We start from the raw sequence: 18,243 nt of genomic DNA, 5'->3' as shown, positions 1-18,243 counted from the left end.
CACCACGCCCGGCTAGTTTTTTGTATTTTTAGTAGAGACGGGGTTTCACCATGTTAGCCAGGATAGTCTCGATCTCCTGACCTCGTGATCCACCCGCCTCAGCCTCCCAAAGTGCTGGGATTACAGGCTTGAGCCACCGCGCCCGGCCTCATTTTTTATTTTTAATGATTAAAATTATGATTAACATTTAAACTCTTTCATTGTCACTACAAAGGGAGTATTATATATAAATGTCTTTTTTTAGGTGTTTAAGTTTTGGCACTCCTGATATAAATAAGGTTCTGTTACTTCTAATCATTCTCATTGGCTTTCTTTTTTCACACAAAGGAAGCAGATATATTCTTGGTAATTCTTGGTGGAGTGAGAAGCAAATGGAAATCTGTTTTCTTCTACACAAAGAGGAAGAAGCAGCAGTAGAGCCAGAAGCAGGAAGCAGATAAAAAATTTAATCTCATCATGGACACAAAAGCATACTAAAACAAACTATAAACAAATAAAATCCTTTATTTAAATTTCTCTTGTGGGGAAAATATTTTTCTTTAAAGCACACTTACAAGTAATTTGCATTTACTTCCTGTAAAACATTTCCATTTTACAATTAGCAAAACTAAAAGGCTATGTCTCTTTATGCATTTATTTTTGTTAGAAAAACATCCCATGGTGCTATCAAACTGATTTTAACCATCATCAAGCCTAACTTTGCCTCTGTTGACAACATGACTACAAACATGAATCAAAACGGAGTTAAGGAATTTTAAGCCATAAGGTTTCAATTATAGCTTACCAATTATGTAGTTAGCTGACAAAAATCAAGTCTGATGTAGAATAGCTGTCATCTATTTAACTGCAGATAATCATGGCATTTTCATTTAAGATGATCTGAACTCATGAAATAAAGGATCCAGTCCCAATAACTCAATAATCTCTTATGTTTTCTTTTGAAGACTTATTTTAAATGTTAACTATTTCGGTGCCTGAATGGAAAAACATAAACATTAGCTCAGAGACAATGTGATTCCTGTTTGGAATCCAGCTGGCAGCTATAAGCACCGTTAAAAACTCTAACAGGCTTTGTGCCCTTATTATTAAACGGCCTCACATCCTGAACACAGGAATGTGTTCATTTAAATAAACATTAATCTTTAATGTTGAATTCTGAAAACACAACCACAAATCATAGTTGGTTTTTCTGTGACAATGATCTAGTACATTATTTTCTCCACATCAAACCTACCTTTCCAGAAGGTGGAAACTGTATTTGCAAAAATCAGGACAAAACTCACATTTGAAAAGCATTTTACAATATTACATCTAAATTGCACAGAAGACCCCAGTGATCACTAGGAAATCTACCACAGTCGAGTTTTTCCAATCCAAGAAGGTCCAAACTTCGGGGAATAATGTGTCCCTCTTCTGCTGCTGCTCTGAAAAATATTCGATCAAAACGAAGCTTACAAGCAGCAGTTATTCCAAGATTAGAGTTCATTTGTGTATCCCATGTATACTGGCAATGTTTAGGTTTGCCCAAAAACTCCCAGACATCCACAATGTTGTTGGGTAAACCACCACATTTGGTAACCTGAAAAGAAAAAGAATACTCTCTAAGATACACATAGCCTTTTCCCAACTAGAAAAAAAAAAAAAAAGGCGTTTTTGCTATTACCATGCAAGAAATTATTAATGCACAAATGCAAAATATCGAGATACATTATAAAAAGTATTATGCTGCATAGTAGTATGTAATATAAAAATATCAAGACAGCCAGAGGGGTTGGAATTTGCCCCTTCTCTTCTGCCATAAATAGGTTAACTTTGGGTTTCAGATAAAATTTAGAAGGCTGAACATACATGGCCTGTTACTGCTGTTATCTGTTTCTAAAAACTGAACTCAAGTGAAAAGAAGGCAGAACTGCCACTCTACTTCAGTCTACAACTTTAGAAGTATAGCATTTATATGATCCAAACATTTCAACTGCCTTCAGTTTTATTTGAAGTTTATTAATAATATTAATTGTTTGCTCATTCACGCTCCGGGATTAAAAAAAAATTGTTTGTGGTAAAATATACACAATATAAGATTTATCATTTTAACAAATTTTTTTTTTTTTTTTTTTTTTTTTTTTTTGAGATGGAGTCTCACTCTGTCACCCAGGAAGGAGTGCAGTGGTGCAATCTCGGTTCACTGCAACTTCCACCTCCCAGGTTCAAGCAATTCTAGTGCCTCAGCCTCCTGCACAGCTGGGATCACAGGCATGTGCCACAATGCCCGGCTAATTTCTGTATTTTTAGTAGAGATGGGGTTTCACCGTGTTGGTCAGGAGGGTCTCGAACTCCTGGCCTCAAGTATCAGCCCACCTCGGCCTCCCAAAGTGCTGGGATTACAGGCGTGAGCCACTGTGCCCAGCCATTTTAACAATTTTTAAGTGTACAGTGATGTAGCATTAAGTACATTCACATAGTTGTGCAAACCATGACCATCAACCATCTCCAGAACCTTTTAATCTTCCCCAACTGAAACTCTGTACCCATTAAACACCAATTCACCATTCCCTAATACCCCCGGTCCCTGGCAAACACCATTCTACTTTCGATCTCTATGAATTTGACCAGTTTAGGAAATTCATAAGAGGAATCATATAGTATCTTTTCCTTTTTGGACTGGCTTCATTCACTCAGCATAATGTCTTTAAGATTCGCCCATATTGTAGCATGTGTCAAAGTTTCTTCATCTTAAGGGTAATAATATTCCACTGTATGCATACAGTACATTTTGTTTATTCATCTGTCAGTGATACTTGGGCTGCTTCTACCTTTTAGCTACTGTGAATAACACGGCTGTGAACACCCATGGGTAGACAAAACATATTCAAATCCCTGCTTTCACTTCTTTTGGGTATTTATACCTAGAAGTGTAATTGATGCATCACATAGTAATTCTATGTTTAAATTTTTAAGGTCCTGAAAAATCCCACTGTGTCTCAGCTAAGCTATAGGCAAGAAGAAACAGACTTTGTTTCAGACCTGGAGATCTGGGCATGGTGGTAGCAGGAAAAGTGGGTAAAAAAGGCTAATAAAAGACAAAAAAGAAAAAAGAAAAGGAAACCTAGGAAAAAAGAGAGTTAGGAACAATTATCATGGTCAAATCTTTCCATTGTTCTCGTATTGCAACTAGGAATACTGCAAAGAAACAACCTTTTCTAAACTCTTCTAAAATCATTTTCTCTACCTTTCTTTCTAATCCCATATATATAGTTTAGTGTTGTCTATTTCTCATGCACATTTTTATTTCCTCTAAAAGAAGCCCCTTCTTCTCCTAGGCATACAGCATAGGCTAAACAAATACTTGCTGAATTGCAAGGTCACTTAAGACATTTTGAGTGACTACAGGTCCTAGTTTTAACAGCTTTGGTCAAAGGAACCTAAATTAGTCTCCATAGCAATAATCTGTCCTCAAACATCACACTGACTTTGTCACTCACCTCTTGATCCCTTAGATTTGTATCTCCTGCAAATATAACTGTAGCTGACTCTGGAGCCTCTTGCATTTTCTTTAAAACCATTTTTAACTGATTCATTCGTTCCGCAGCATGCCCTCTGGTGCTCTCCAAATGGGATGTCATAAGGCAAAGCTCATTTCCTGACACATTCACCTGCAACAGGACAAAAAGTCATTAAAATTGTCCACTGACTATTAATACTGAACTTTAATAACAAAATCAGCAGATTGTTCTGTCAAATGGTATATATCTACTAAACTGAAACTGTATAATCAGCACTGCGTCTATCCCTCCAGATCAAAAGAAGTATTAAAGCACTAACCCTGTCCCCAAAGAAGACTGTTTAGCAAGCACGACCTACCCCCAGATGTCACCTCCACTGTGAACCTTTCCCCAGTGTCCCCAGGCCATCAGTGGCTCCCTCCTCAATACACCTAAAGTATGCTGAACAGACTGTTTTAAAGCCCCCTAGGCTAAATTAAAAGGACAATTATTTCCCTCTTACAAAGCCATAAGTCATTTGCAAAGCACAGATGATTCTTATTTATTGCTGTATTTTTAAGGGCCTGGCATACAGGTATTCCAAAAAAGTTAACTGAATGAATGAGAATCATTTACCATTTGCAATTAAGACACCAGCAATGTACAATCTATCATTATATGAAGTGCTTGCAGAATCAAGTCTAATTCTTTCATATTGGTCATTCATGCTCTTCTATAATCAGGAGCCTACATACTTCTCAACCTGTCACATTTCCCTCTCCATGGCCCCTACAATCAACTGAATAGAATGCTCATTCATACTCACACATGTACACCTCTTGCAACTTGAAAAGTTTGCTCATGGTGGTTTCTCTACTTGGACTCTTTTTAATGTCTACGTCTTACATATTTTTCCGGGTTCATTTCAAATACCATCTCCTCTATAAAACTCTCACTAGGCCGGGCGCGGTGGCTCAAGCCTGTAATCCCAGCACTTTGGGAGGCCAAGACGGGCGGATCACGAGGTCAGGAGATCGAGACCATCCTGGCTAACACGGTGAAACCCCGTCTCTACTAAAAAATACAAAAAACTAGCCGGGCGAGGTGGCGGGCGCCTGTAGTCCCAGTTACTCGGGAGGCTGAGGCAGGAGAATGGTCTAAACCTGGGAGGCGGAGCTTGCAGTGAGCTGAGATCCGGCCACTGCACCCCAGCCTGGGCGACAGAGCAAGACTTTGTCTCAAAAAAAAAAAAAAAAAAAAAAAAACCTCTCACTAAACAATCTGGTTAAAAATCATCTCCTTTCTCTAAACTTCCACACATTTACACCTCTCCTGTGGCACTTATGCCTTTCTTATGTTTTAGTTACTATATATATACACTCTCCCTTACTAATCTATATACTGTATCAGATCAAGATCTATTCTTCATTTTTGTAAGTCTCATAGAGTACAATATAGTAGCATGTATAGAGTAAAAACATTACTTTAGGAAGCAAATGTGGAATGTTAGCAAACTCTCAAATATTTTTAAGAAAACAATAGACTGAGAATTCTATCTGCATTTAAAATTTATGTAAAAACTTAATTTTAGAAAGTGTTAAAGACTATCTAAAAGAATCTACATGTGTGAAGCAAATTTTTCTCAAAAGGCAATGGTATTAAAAAGAATAACAACAAAACTATGAAAAAAATGTATTCTTTTTTTATAAGACACTCAATTTTAAAAAATTACTCACATGCACACATAAAAGGTTTCTCATCATTTTGGTACTTGGAAAAGGAATAATCTCTTGGCTTTTTAATTTCACTCTTGATTTCTTCAACATTATAGCTGTGAAATATCCTTCTTCATGACCTACAAATATTTGTGGAAAAGAATTTAGGCTGAGGAGGTCAAAGTTATTTTCAGTTTACCACAAGTTTGCCTATTGAAGAATTTTATAGCAAACAGGTAACAGATACTTACATGGATCTAAATCTTTTTTTTTTTTTTTTTTTTTGAGACGGAGTCTCGCTCTGTAGCCCAGGCTGGAGTGCAGTGGCCGGATCTCAGCTCACTGCAAGCTCCGCCTCCCGGGTTCACGCCATTCTCCGGCCTCAGCCTCCCGAGTAGCTGGGACTACAGGCGCTGCCACCTCGCCCGGCTATTTTTTGTATTTCTTAGTAGAGACGGGGTTTCACCGTGTTAGCCAGGATGGTCTCGATCTCCTGACCTCGTGATCCGCCCATCTCGGCCTCCCAAAGTGCTGGGATTACAGGCTTGAGCCACCGCGCCCGGCCGGATCTAAATCTTTAAACTAAACTATTATTTCAAAGTAGTTCATCATGGCCAAACAAGTCTACCTCCCTCCCTCCCAAATTTTAACTAGAAGCTTAGAAGAAATTAAATAAATAAATAAAAAAAGACCAGGCACAGTGGCTCATGTCTGTAATCCCAGCACTTTAGGAGGCCGAGGTGGGTGGATCACCTGAGGTCAGGAGTTCGAGACCAGCCTGATCAACATGGAGAAATCCCATCTCTACTAAAAATACAAAATTAACTGGGTGTGGTGGCATATGCCTGTAATCCTAGCTACTCAGGAGGCTGAGGCAGGAGAATCACTTGAACCCGGGAGGTGGAGGTTGCGGTGAGCTGAGATCGTGCCATTGCACTCCAGCCTAGGCAACAAGAGTGAAATTCCGTCTCAAAATAAATAAATAAATAAATAAAAATGAAAAAAAAAAAAAGTAAACAAGTGCCAAAATATAATGCCGCCAATATCAGATGAGAAAATTTGAGAAATTTCTGAAAGACACAGAGTAGATAAGATGAACTGTGGCCAACTGATATCCATTTACTACCTCTCATGCTAGAAGTTCCAGAAAAATTATAGTAAATGAATAAAAATCTAGAAAGATATAAACCTGCAAGAACAGAAAATAGGAGTAGAGGCCATGAATGAAAGCTTCCAGTAGTTTTTCAGAAAACAGATGGAGAAGTGGGAACCGGTTTATCAAAACAGAAGGAAACCACTTGAGTGACTGTAGCAGAGAACCATAGACAGGAAGCAAGCAGATTTGTTCCACCAAAATCTGGAAACACTTAGTGCTTGAACATAAAGGTACCACAAAAGGTAAGGTGCTGAGGTAAGAAGAGGGGGGCCAGTTCAAGGTCTGGATATGGGGTTAAACAACTCCCAGGTTTCCTCAACTCCTTAGAGATAAGTGACTGTCCCTCTATTAACAGGAGACTAGGGTTTTACAGAGAACTAAATTTTAGAGGCTCCAGAGTCACCAACCACAGGGAGGGGCATGCGTGTTAGCCCAGGGCTGATAGAGGAATGGGTTGAACACTGATTAAGTGTGCCGACTCAGCTCCCTTCCCCGACCTGCTTCCAGAAGTTAGGCAAAACAAGCACACCACCCCAGCCCCAACACCCAGAAGGCAGAAAGCTAAATCACTCTTTTTGGAGAAACAAAATGGCCTCAGATTAAAGGCCTGTATATACCAACACACTGACAATTGTGGGTCTCCCTCAAATGAATAAGTAGTTTGCTCCACAATCAATCCCTCACCCCTCTCCAGTGAGGTAAACTACTTAGCCTTGTAATCAACATTTTAGTGTTTGGTGTTTAAATGTGAACCGAAAGCCAAGGATCCCTACATATTTAAGGAAGAAGTCTGACATGACATGATGGATACTGACATGACATAACATAATCGAAACAAACAAAAAGAAGGAAATAAAAACAATGCATGGAAAGAGATTAAAACCTAAAACAAACAAAAAACTAACAAAAAAGATACTGTATCCATAAACCAAGAAAAGTATGCCATAAAAAAGATATTCAGTGAATAGGAGGCCTAGGAAATTAAAATAATGCTATCTAAAAGTCAAGATAGTTGCCAAGAAAGTAGAACAGTCAATAGAGATAGGAGAATAAGAGAGTTAAGAAAATTTAAGGATCAACCCAGGAGGTCCACCGTTTAACAGAGGGAGTTCAGAAAAAGGGGAGGAGTAAAAAAACTATAAGGGAGGAAAGAAGAGACAAGGAGAAAAGGAAAGAGAAATAATGAAAAGAATGAAAGGAGAGGCAAGGGGAATGGTGGGAGGGAGGGAGAAAAGGATTTTCAACAATTAAGGTTTTCCACATATTAAAATTCCACAGATTAAAAGTTCCCACCAAGCATTCAGTACAATAAATGTTAAAAAAAAAAAAAAACCCAAAGAACATGAGGGTTAAAAGAAGACCCTCAAAGCTTCCAGAGAGTAGGGAAAAAGAAAAGAATAAGAATTAGAATGACATCAGCCTTATTACCCATTATCAATAATGGAAATTAGAAGACATTGAAGAATGCCTTCAGAATTCTGAAGGAAAACATCTGTTTACCCAGATACCTATCTTCAGCCAAACTATCAAGAACCACAAAGCTACAACACAGACATTTTCAAATACGCTGGGATTCAAAAACTTCACTGTTCATGCACTGTTCCTTAGAAATTAGAGAGGGTGCGCCAATAAAATGAGGAAGTAAACTAAGAAGGAAGCATGGGAATCAAAAATCCTAAAAGAATCCCCAAGAGAATACAAAAAAGTTCCATTGAGAGACACACACAGACTGAGAACCCTCTCCTTAGAAATTCTCGCTTAAGGAGTCAACTGAAATTAAAAATCACATACTATATAAAAATGAAAGTCAAAGAAAACACTATACAGTTGACACTTGAACAACACAGGTTTGAACTTCAAGGGTCGACTTATACAGGTATTTTTTCAATAAATATGGTTGGTCCTCTGTATCTGTGGGTTCTGCATCCACAACCAAATGTGGGTTGAAAACACAGTCTTCTCAGAACGTGAAACCCGCAGATATGGAGCGCTCACATATAGATGGGTTCTGCAGAGCAGACTGAGGAACCTGAGTATGTGTGAATTTTGGTATCCACCAAGGAACCCTAGAACCAATCCCCTGAGAATACCAAGGAAAGACTGTATATGAAAATCATGAGATGTGGCCAAAGCAGTATTTTAAATATATTTAGCAAAAACAAAATAGATGGAAAATTTAAAACCTAAATTACTCAGGGCAAAAAAAGTATAAAAAGAACAACAAAATAAATAAGGAATTTTAAAATAAAGACTTTTTGAAAAAGCATAACCACAATGTGATTATTTCACTTAAAACTTTTAACAACTAAATTTCAACAAAAAGGTACTCAGTTTCTCAAATTTTAGCAATTTATATTTTCCTGAAAAATCATCCATTTCCTTTTCACTTATTAACCTTTTCACACTTATTAAGTTGTATAAAATATTCTCCTATAATTCTTGTAGTATCCTGGGTCTTGCTTATTTTTCTCAAACTTATTTATTTGTGCTTTTTCTTCTCCATGTCCCAATAGACTAACTTTGATTTATCCCTCTCACTGACCTGTTTGTCAAAGAAAAGACAAGTTGAATAACAAAAATTGTTACCTGTAATAATCTCATAATCACTTGCTCTCTTCTTTAGGTAGCTATAATATGGGGGAATAACTTCCTGTAGAAATATCACATCTGGGCTGTACCTAACGAAAAACATCAGTTTATGACAAATACCAAGTATACCATTTCATTTTCAGCTACCTAAATGAAGGAAATTCCACAACATACCAAAGCAAAAAACCCTCTTGTGCACCTAATATTGAGTGTTTATGCTGATCTTTGATAACTATAAAATGAGAAAGATGTGTGCTATTTTAGTACTATAACAAACATATCAAAAAGAACTAGAAAAACTGACAATAGAAACCACCATACTGAGAGACTTCAATGGTCCTACACACTAAGAGATGCTTTCAACGTTTCTTTCAATCCTCTTGAAGCAGTTATTATCCACAATGAAGAAAACTGACCTCCAGAGAACTTAAGTGATTTGCCCAAGGTCACAGAGCCAGTATGGCGCACAAATAGATCTTTTTGGCAGTTTTAATTTCACGTAGTTATTATAAACAAAGTTTAAGAAGAAAACAGTACTAAAAGGCTTCTAACAAAAATTAGTGTTCCCACTTTGCTGCAGCCTGCAATCCTGCTCTCAGAGGCAATCATCTCAATTCTTTCAGATATTTCTTCTCAGAGCTGGACATTGAACTTAGGTTTAATTCGAAAGCCCACAACCTTGAACTGTTCCTTTGAATATACATAAGACACATTACTATTAAACAGAAGTGATAATACTTACAACGCTAAGTAGGAACACACCCCTCGAGCCCTCTCTGACAGATTGTTTAGATCTAATCCATCAATATTCCAGGTAATGAAACAGAACATGCTGTCATTTTCTTGCTGAGTATCTTCAGATGGGCTGATTTTAGAAGTGGTGGAATCAGTTGTTTCTTCATTGGTTAGGTCAACACTGGCAAGATCAGAATAAAACACAGCTTTGCAAATAATCTATACACTGATTAAGAATTCTTTTGTATTTGTAGCCCTCATTTTACAGACAAATTTTAAAAGAGCACTAAAAGTTTGACACTGTCCTTACAGGGTTAACAAAAATTGTATGCCAGGTTCTAGACAGAAATATAATTAAGCATTAATCACGCTGCACTTTGGCCCACTTCTTTGTAACAGAAAGTCATCCCATAGCCCTATATACTGGCCACTTGCATCCCCATTGCTCCTGTGGGTGGGATCTCTGACATCAGAATCAGAAGGCTTTTGTTTAAGAATTGCTTAAGAAGTTTTTCAGACGCGGATTTCCAGCAGAAAGCTGACACTAACCAGTTTGAAGACACCCTCAAGGAACTGAATCTGCATGAGAATGCAGTTTCTTCATCTCCAGATCCCATGACTTCATCATTGTACTCTGACCAATCAACAATCCTCACACCTTGGTCCACTCAACACCCTTTCAAGTCTCAAGCTCCAGACTTCTCAAGGAGAATCTGAAGTTTCCTCCAGTCTCCTGGTTTGGCGGCCTTACAATTAATTTTTTTTTTCTGCTGCAACCCTTGGTGCCTCAGGGTATTGACTTGCAAGCTGTACCCCAACTACCTAGGGCACATGTCCACAAGGTTGTCAGGACCTCTTGAGGGTGTGTCACTGGCACGTCCTTAACCTTGGCAAAATAAACCTTCTAAATTGATTTAGACCGGTCTCAGATACTTTTGCGTTCATAGATAGATTCTTATTGCACCGTCCAAATGTTTGCTCATTTGGGCAGTTACAGACAACTTAATATCCTTCAATGACATGTGTCACTAAAATAATTGTATAAACTATGATCCCAAATTAGACTCAGAAATGTAGGATTTTTAAATCTTTTTGGAATCTTTTTAAATCATATATTAAATAAGATCTCATTGTGGCAGATAAATAGGAACTGCAAATTCTTTGCTACTCCCCTCTTTGAGTAATGAAGCCTAATGCCCCTCCCCTTTGAATCCAGACCTTAGTGGTTTGCTTACTACAGGGAAAGAGTATTCTGGGACTTTTGAGGTTTGGCCTTAAGATAATCTGCCACTTCCATTCAAGGCTTTTGGAATACTTCCTCCAGGAACCCTGGAACTGCCATGTAAAAAGTTCAACCACCCTGAGACTGCCATGCTGGAAAGGACATATTTATGTGCTCCAGTCCATAGTCCTGACTCCACCATCTGCTCCCCTAACCAATGCCCCAGACATATGAGTGGAGGGACGAACATTATTAAAAGGTGACTCCTAAGCATGTATAAACTATTCATGAATTTTAAAAATAGGTGTTTGAATTTATAATTTTAATGCCAACATTTTAACTTTTCTCCTATACACGATTCACCCAGATTCCTCAAATGTTACATTATTAAAAGGTGACTTCTAAGCATGTATAAACTATTCATGAATTTTAAAAATAGGTGTTTGAATTTGTAATTTTAATGCCAACATTTTAACTTTTCTCCTATACACGATTCACCCAGATTCCTCAAATGTTAACATTTTACTCACTTAACATTTACTTGGTTTGTTCTTTTTACTCTGAACCATTTGTTTAAATATTTTTGTATTATTTCCTAAACACAAAGACATGCTTATATATACAGTTATGCATCACATTTGGAGAAGTGTGTCATTAGGTGATTTCACCATGATGCAAACATCATAGAGAGAATTTACACAAACCTAGATGGTACAGCCTCCTACACACCTGGGCTATATGGTCTAGCCTATTGCTCCTAGCCTACAAACCTGCACAGCATGCTACTATACTGGATACTGTAGGCAACTGTAACACAATGGCAAAGGTATAGCAAAAATACAGTCATATAATTTTATGGGATCATCTTCATTTATGCAGTTTGTTGTCAACTGAGATGTGGTTATGTGGTGCATAATGGTATACTCTAGTATGATCATCAAGTCAGAAGATTATCATTGATACAAATTTTTCTTTTTCTTATTGCCTCCTGTGGCTAGATTTAATATTATCTAAAGACCTAGTTCGATCTTGCCAATTGTGCTACTAGTGTCCTAATCCAGGATCACATGTTACATTTAGATGGCATGTCTCTTTTAATTTTCTTTAATCCAGAACAGTTTTTCAGTCTTTGTCTCTCATGACTGACATTTTTGAAAAGCACAGGCCATTTATCTTACAGAATGTCCTTCAGTTTAGGTTTATGTTTTCCTATTATTTGGTTCAGATTATGCATTTTTTAGCAGGAATGTCACAGAAGTGATAGTATGTCTTCCTCAATGCATCATATCAAGTATCTGATATGGAGCTGTCCCATTCCTGGTGATGTTGGCTTTGATCACTTGGTTAAAGTGTTGTTAACCAGATTTCTCTGCTACAAAGTTATGATTTTCCCCATCATAGTGTTTTGTGGGAAAGTACTTTGTGATTATGTAAATATGCTGTTGTTCACTGAACTTTCCTACTAGTTTTAGTATCTGTTGATGATACCTGCCTGAAATAATTATCAATATGGCAGTTTCCAAATGAAGATTTTTTTTCTAATTCCTCATGCCTTCTATATTTAATAGTTAGAGTTCTACTGTAAGGAAAAATGTTCCCTTCTCTCTTGGGCAACTGTATTTATATCAGTATGGGTTCTTTTTGTATGGATTGTAATCTATTCCTACCAAGCATCCTGTTGCTTGGATTACATCAGATTTGATGGGGAATGAGGGTAGGGAGCTTTTAAGCTAGGTCTTGTGCCCTTCTGGCACATCCCCAACATTTTCTGGGCACCTCCTACTTTCTAACACCACAGATATCATAGGCTCATCTTGTACTTTTTTTGCCCCTGCTCAGTCATTTCTTTTTAACTTCTTTTTTTATTTTCACATTAAGCCTCTTCCATTCTATGAAATCAGTCATTTCTAAAAAGCCCTTGTTCCTTTCAGTGAAGAATGGTATTTAGAGGCCATGATCTGGGTGCTAGATGAACTTAATGCCAATTTTGAAGCATAAAATATTTTGAATTGTCTTCCTTTTACATAAAAACAACCTTCAAGAGCATAAAAAAAAAAAAAAACAAGTGCAAAACTTTCTTTTGTGAATTTCAACCCACCCAAAATTCTCTTATTCAACAATAAGCTAATATTAGACCTTTTTTCAACGTCTTACTGTGGGGAAAAGAGAGATCAGACTGTTACTGTGTCTATGTAGAAAGAGGAAGACATAAGAAACTCCATTTTGATCTGTACTAAGAGAAATTCTTCTGCCTTGAGATGCTGTTAATCTGTAACCCTAGCCCTAACTCTGTGCTCGCAGAAACATGTGCTACGTTGACTCAAGGTTTAATGGATTTAGGGCTGTGCAGGATGTGCTTTGTTAAAATTGTGTTTGCAGGCAGTATGCTTGGTAAAAGTCATCACCATTCTCCAGACTTGAGTATCCAGGGACACAATGTGCTACAGAAGGCCACAGGGACCTCTGCCCAAGAAAGCCTGGGTATTGTCCAAGGTTTCTCCCCACTGAGACAGCCTGAGTTATGGCCTTATGGGAAGGGAAAGACCTGACAGTCTCCCAGCCCGACACCCGTAAAGGGTCTGTGCTGAGGAGGATTAGTGAAAGAAGGCGGCCTCTCTGCAGTTGAGATAAGAGGAAGGCATCTGTCTCCTGCTCGTCCCTGGGAATGGAATGTCTCGGTGTAAAACCCGGTCATATATTCTATTTACTTGGATAGGAGAAAACCGCCTTATGGCTGGAGGTGAGACATGCTGGCAGCAATACTGCTATTTATTGCACTGAGATGTTTGTGTAAAGTCAAACATAAATCTGGCCTACGTGCACATCCAGGCACAGCACCTTTCCTTAAACTTATTTTATGACACAGAGTCCTTTGCTCACGTTTTCCTGCTGACCCTCTCCCTACCATTACCCTATGGTCCTGCCACATCCCCCTCACCGAGGTGGTAGAGATAGTGATCAATAAATACTAAGGGAACTCAGAGACCAGTGCCAGTGCGGGTCCTCCATATGCTGACCGCCTGTCCCCTAGGCCCACTTTTCTTCCTCTATACTTTGTCTCTGTGTCTTACTTCTTTTCTCAGTCTCTCGTCCCACCTGATGAGAAATACCCACAAGTGTGGAGGGGCAGGCCCCCTTCATCTTACCACCATAGAGAAAAAGCCAAGTGATTCCATGCCTGATCAAAGATGTTGTTTCCTTTTTATGGAAAGCATTAAAACCAGAAAGGAAAAATTATTAGCTCTTTATTTCTGTCAAATCTTCTGTTTCATAATTGGATTTAAAAATACATATACTGTCAAAGACAAAGGTGTTGGTTAATCACATTAGGCCCCCTACCTATCTGGCACACACACCTTTTTTTCCAAGTTTAAAGATGTCCAACTATAACTCAATCTACTTCATAAAACTGTAAACACAACCCCTACTTTCCTCAATGGGTGGACTGTCATGGGTGATGTATGGGGAGAGCATGATGGTGTCATTAACCATAGTTTATACTTATTGAGTTCTATATGCCAGGCACAATTCCAAGTGTTTTACACCTATCAGCTCACTTAATCCTTACCACAACCCCATGAGGAAGAGGTCGCACAGATAAAGAAACTGAGGCAGAGAGAGGTTACACAGTTACTAAACAGCACAGGTAGACTTAGAACCTTATTACTATCCCCACTACACAAAGAAATTGAGGCAGAGAGAGGTTAGACAGTTACTAAACAGCACAGGTGGACTTAGAACCTTTGCATTTTGGCTCCAGAGTCCATGCTCTTATTCACTATGCCATCCTTTCCTCCTCCAGTTTCATTGCAATCCAATTCCATATTGACATAATTTGGATGTTTGTCCCCTCCAAATCTCATATTGAGATATAATCCATAATGTTGGAAGTGGGGTCCAGTGGGAGGTGTTTGGGTCATGGGGGCAGATCCCTCATAAATGTCTTGGTGCTATCCTCACGTTAGCGAGTTCTTGCAAGATCTGGTTGTTTAAAAGTATGTGGCACCACCCCACCCCTTGCTCCTGTGCTCACCGTGTGATACCTGGGCTCCCCCTTCCCTTCTGCCATGATTGAAATCTTCCTGAGGCCCAGCAAAGGCTGGGGCCTTGCTTCCAGTAGAGCCTGCAGAACTGTTAGCCAATTAAATCTCTTTTCTTTATAAATTACCCAGTCTCAGGTATTTCTTTATAGCAATGCAAGAACCTAACACAAATATCTCTGCAATTTATGCAACACCCACAATATTTAATATTTAATGCAGCAAGAAAAACCAGGCAACTGTATTTAAAATTTCCATTTGGGAAAATGAAAAGGGAAATAAACTCTAAAACGTTGCTGTACAGAAATACTAAGGGAACAGAGAGGGACTGGTGAATGTTAAGGGCATGATTTTTTGACTTCATTCCTAAGCAGATGAGGAAGCACTTTTGTCAGTATATCTGGTGTCTCAGGTTTTATGTGTTAGGCCAGTGCTCTTCAACTTTAAATCACCAGGAGATCTTGTCAAAATACAAATTCTGACTCAGTAGGTCTGGGTGAGACCTAAGATTCTGCATGTCTAACAAACTCGCAAGTAGTAGTAGCATGCTGCTGGTCCAGAGTCCACACTCTGAGTAACAAGGCTCTGGGACATGGGCTGTCAATGCTGGCTCTGCATTAGAATTACCTGCACAGCTTAAAAAAAAAAAAAAAAAAATACAATGAGGAATACACAGGCCCTACTCAAGACTAATTAGAATCTGTTGTTGTTGTTTTTTTTATTTCCCCAGATAATTCCAATATGCAGCTAAGATTCAGCATAGCTGTTTTAAGAGGATTCCCCTGGTATCTCATCAGAGACACTAAAGATAGATTCTAATGTAGGGGGCTAAATCACTTTAGTGTTCAATTTCAATTTTTGTTGATATCCCAGGAATTCACTCCAGAACTGAGATTCCTGCCCCAATTATTTAAGACAGCCAATGCCCTTGCTCAGCAGGGTTGAGTTTCTCTGGTCATAAAATCTTCCAATCAATTTTTTTTCTTTTCCTTTCATTTTTGCTAAAGCCAATATCAAAAATCTAATCACCGCACGCTCTGTGAATGCACAGGCCTTAGAAACACCCTGAAGTTTGCCCCTTCCCCATTTTTCTCTCTTCAGCAAACTAAACTTTAAAACCTCACTCTCATTCATACTTGACCTGAGTTCTGAGAGACAAGAGACCACAACCTAATCAACACCTTTGCTTGTTTTTGCCAATTTACCATTCCGGGGTAAGAGAATCCTAATAGCCATGACACCATTGCTCAGCTTGATCCGCATCTTTTCTGAGGGCCTATTCCAGGAAATCCACTTATTTTGTTACTATTTATTGGTTACGATACAGTCTATTGCAACCAACAGACATTAACTCAGGTTGGTTTGACCAAAACAGGTGAATTTATAAGGAAACAACATGTCACAGAGCCTGGTACAGAAATACAGCCATGTTTAAGGAAGGGCAGTTAAGGGCTTTCTCTCAATCCTACACTTCAACTTCCCTCTGCTTCATTCTCTCGCTGCAGACCTCTGTTCTCAGCTTCTCTGTACCCAAAAAAAGATACGTATGAATCCTCACAGGTGCTAAGTTAACACGTTACAGTTCCAGCTCCATAGGAAGACTCAGACTTGACTCTCTTGGTCCTAATTCTGAAACCAAGGAGAGGATCTGACTGGCCAGTCTGAGCTAGGTGAACACCTCCTAGACCAACTTGCTCTGGTTAGTAAAACGGAAGCCAGAGACAAATCACTGTGTGAGAGCAGACAATTCCCCAACAAGAGGCAAGACAGAGAAAGGAACCTAATGAAAATATCTTATCACATCTGTAAGACAATGCAGCTGAAAAGACCAAAGGGAAAATACAGTCTCCACTATGAACAGTCAATTTTACAAGTTGTACATATAACTGGGAGAATTTTATACATTCAGTAAATATTTATTGGGAGCTTATGATGTGTCAGATGTTGTCAGACTTTGGGAAATTAACAATGTATAAAAACAGATACTCCTTACTAGATGTGCAGTCCAGTAAGAGACATAAAACAATGAACAGCACTTACAATATGGACTAAGTTATTATAACAGGGGTCACGCAGGATGATATAAGAGTACCTAAAAGGGGAACCTTACCTAGACTTAGGACATCAGGAAAAGTTTCCTGGAGATAAATCGTGTCTCAGCTTGGGCCTTTAAGATACATACTAGCAAGGAAGGAAAAAGAAAAAAAATCCAAGTAGAGGTAATAAAGATCTTTACGAAGGTTCAAAGACAGGAGAAAATGACCCATTGGAAAAAAGTAAAAGTTTGATATGCCTGGAACCTGGAAAGACAGGTTCCAAGTTATGGAGCCAAATAGTAGAGGGCCTTGTAAGGCATCTACACTTTTCAAGAGCAGTAGTGCAGGAACTGGAGAGGGGCACTGAAATAACAGGAGTAGGTGTGCATTAAAAAAAATAACAACAACAAAAAACCTATTATTCTGGCTGGCCAGCCTAAGGCCTAGAATAAATAAACAATTCAGGAAGCAAGGAGACTTCCAAGCTGCCATTCTTCGACGGAAGATTTTTGCCTTCATTCGTTTCCAACCTCTCGCTTACTTACTTCCTATCATTTGAGTCAAACATTACGTTTCCATTTCCCTGGACTCCAAATCACGTTCGAAGGGACAGTATGGGGGAGTGTTAGATCCGCTGCTGGGGCGCATCTCCGCGCAGCAGCAGCAACGCAAGCCCTGCTCCTCTGGCTGCGCAGCTTGGAGATCTGCCTCAGCATCCTCTGCCCAACTACACGGCAGGTCCCAGGACGCGCAGCGCAACCTGGTATCAAACTGCCTCCGTCCGGACTGGCTCCCAGCTCCCCTCATCACTTACTAGGTCTTGGGCTCAGAGATGGTTTCAGGGCGGCGTTCCAAGGCGCTCTCCTCCACCGGAGGCTCGAAGTAGGAGTTCAGAGCCCTCTGAAAAACAAAGGCACCAGGGATGAGGTTTGTGCGCTCCACCGACCTAGCTAACGGAGCGGGACGCGAAGACAGCAAAAGCGTACTTCCATCTCCCAGTCGTTCTCGGCCAGGAAGCACTGAGCCACAGCGGAATCGCAGCTCGCGACCGAGGCAAACTCCACACACAGAAGTCGCCGCTTCTTCACCTCTGGCTCGCCCTCTTCCTCCGCCGCCCCCAGGCAACTCCCCAGCTCCATCTTCTTGCCGCTTCCGCACCGCCCCTTTAAGCGGAACAGGAGGCCAACGGTCGGCTCTGCGCAGGCGCCTGCGCCACGGCGCTCCCGCATCAACCGCCCGGCAGGGAAACTCGCCCCGCTCTCGGAGAATAA

At 39.4% G+C, this 18,243-nt stretch overlaps 2 protein-coding genes across 2 annotated transcripts in view; one reads left to right on the top strand and one right to left on the bottom strand.

Annotated features, from left to right (window-relative positions):
* ACOT13 (acyl-CoA thioesterase 13) overlaps positions 1 to 18,243 on the top strand; it is a 202,374-nt gene that overhangs the window by 152,378 nt on the left and 31,753 nt on the right. The gene's annotated exons all lie outside the window — the stretch shown is intronic.
* On the bottom strand, positions 485 to 18,153 carry TDP2 (tyrosyl-DNA phosphodiesterase 2). The gene is made up of 7 exons (XM_001105245.5): positions 17,959 to 18,153; positions 17,787 to 17,872; positions 9,682 to 9,855; positions 8,937 to 9,028; positions 5,216 to 5,334; positions 3,480 to 3,650; positions 485 to 1,579 (listed from the first exon to the last, which is right to left on the bottom strand). The coding sequence occupies exons 1-7, from the start codon at positions 18,109 to 18,111 to the stop codon at positions 1,298 to 1,300; spliced, it is 1,077 nt and encodes a 358-aa protein (XP_001105245.4). The 5' UTR covers positions 18,112 to 18,153; the 3' UTR covers positions 485 to 1,297.

This window comes from Macaca mulatta, chromosome 4 (assembly GCF_049350105.2).
Source record: "Macaca mulatta isolate MMU2019108-1 chromosome 4, T2T-MMU8v2.0, whole genome shotgun sequence".
Taxonomy (NCBI): Eukaryota; Metazoa; Chordata; class Mammalia; order Primates; family Cercopithecidae; genus Macaca; species Macaca mulatta.
This window is presented reverse-complemented; position numbering and strand designations above follow the sequence as displayed.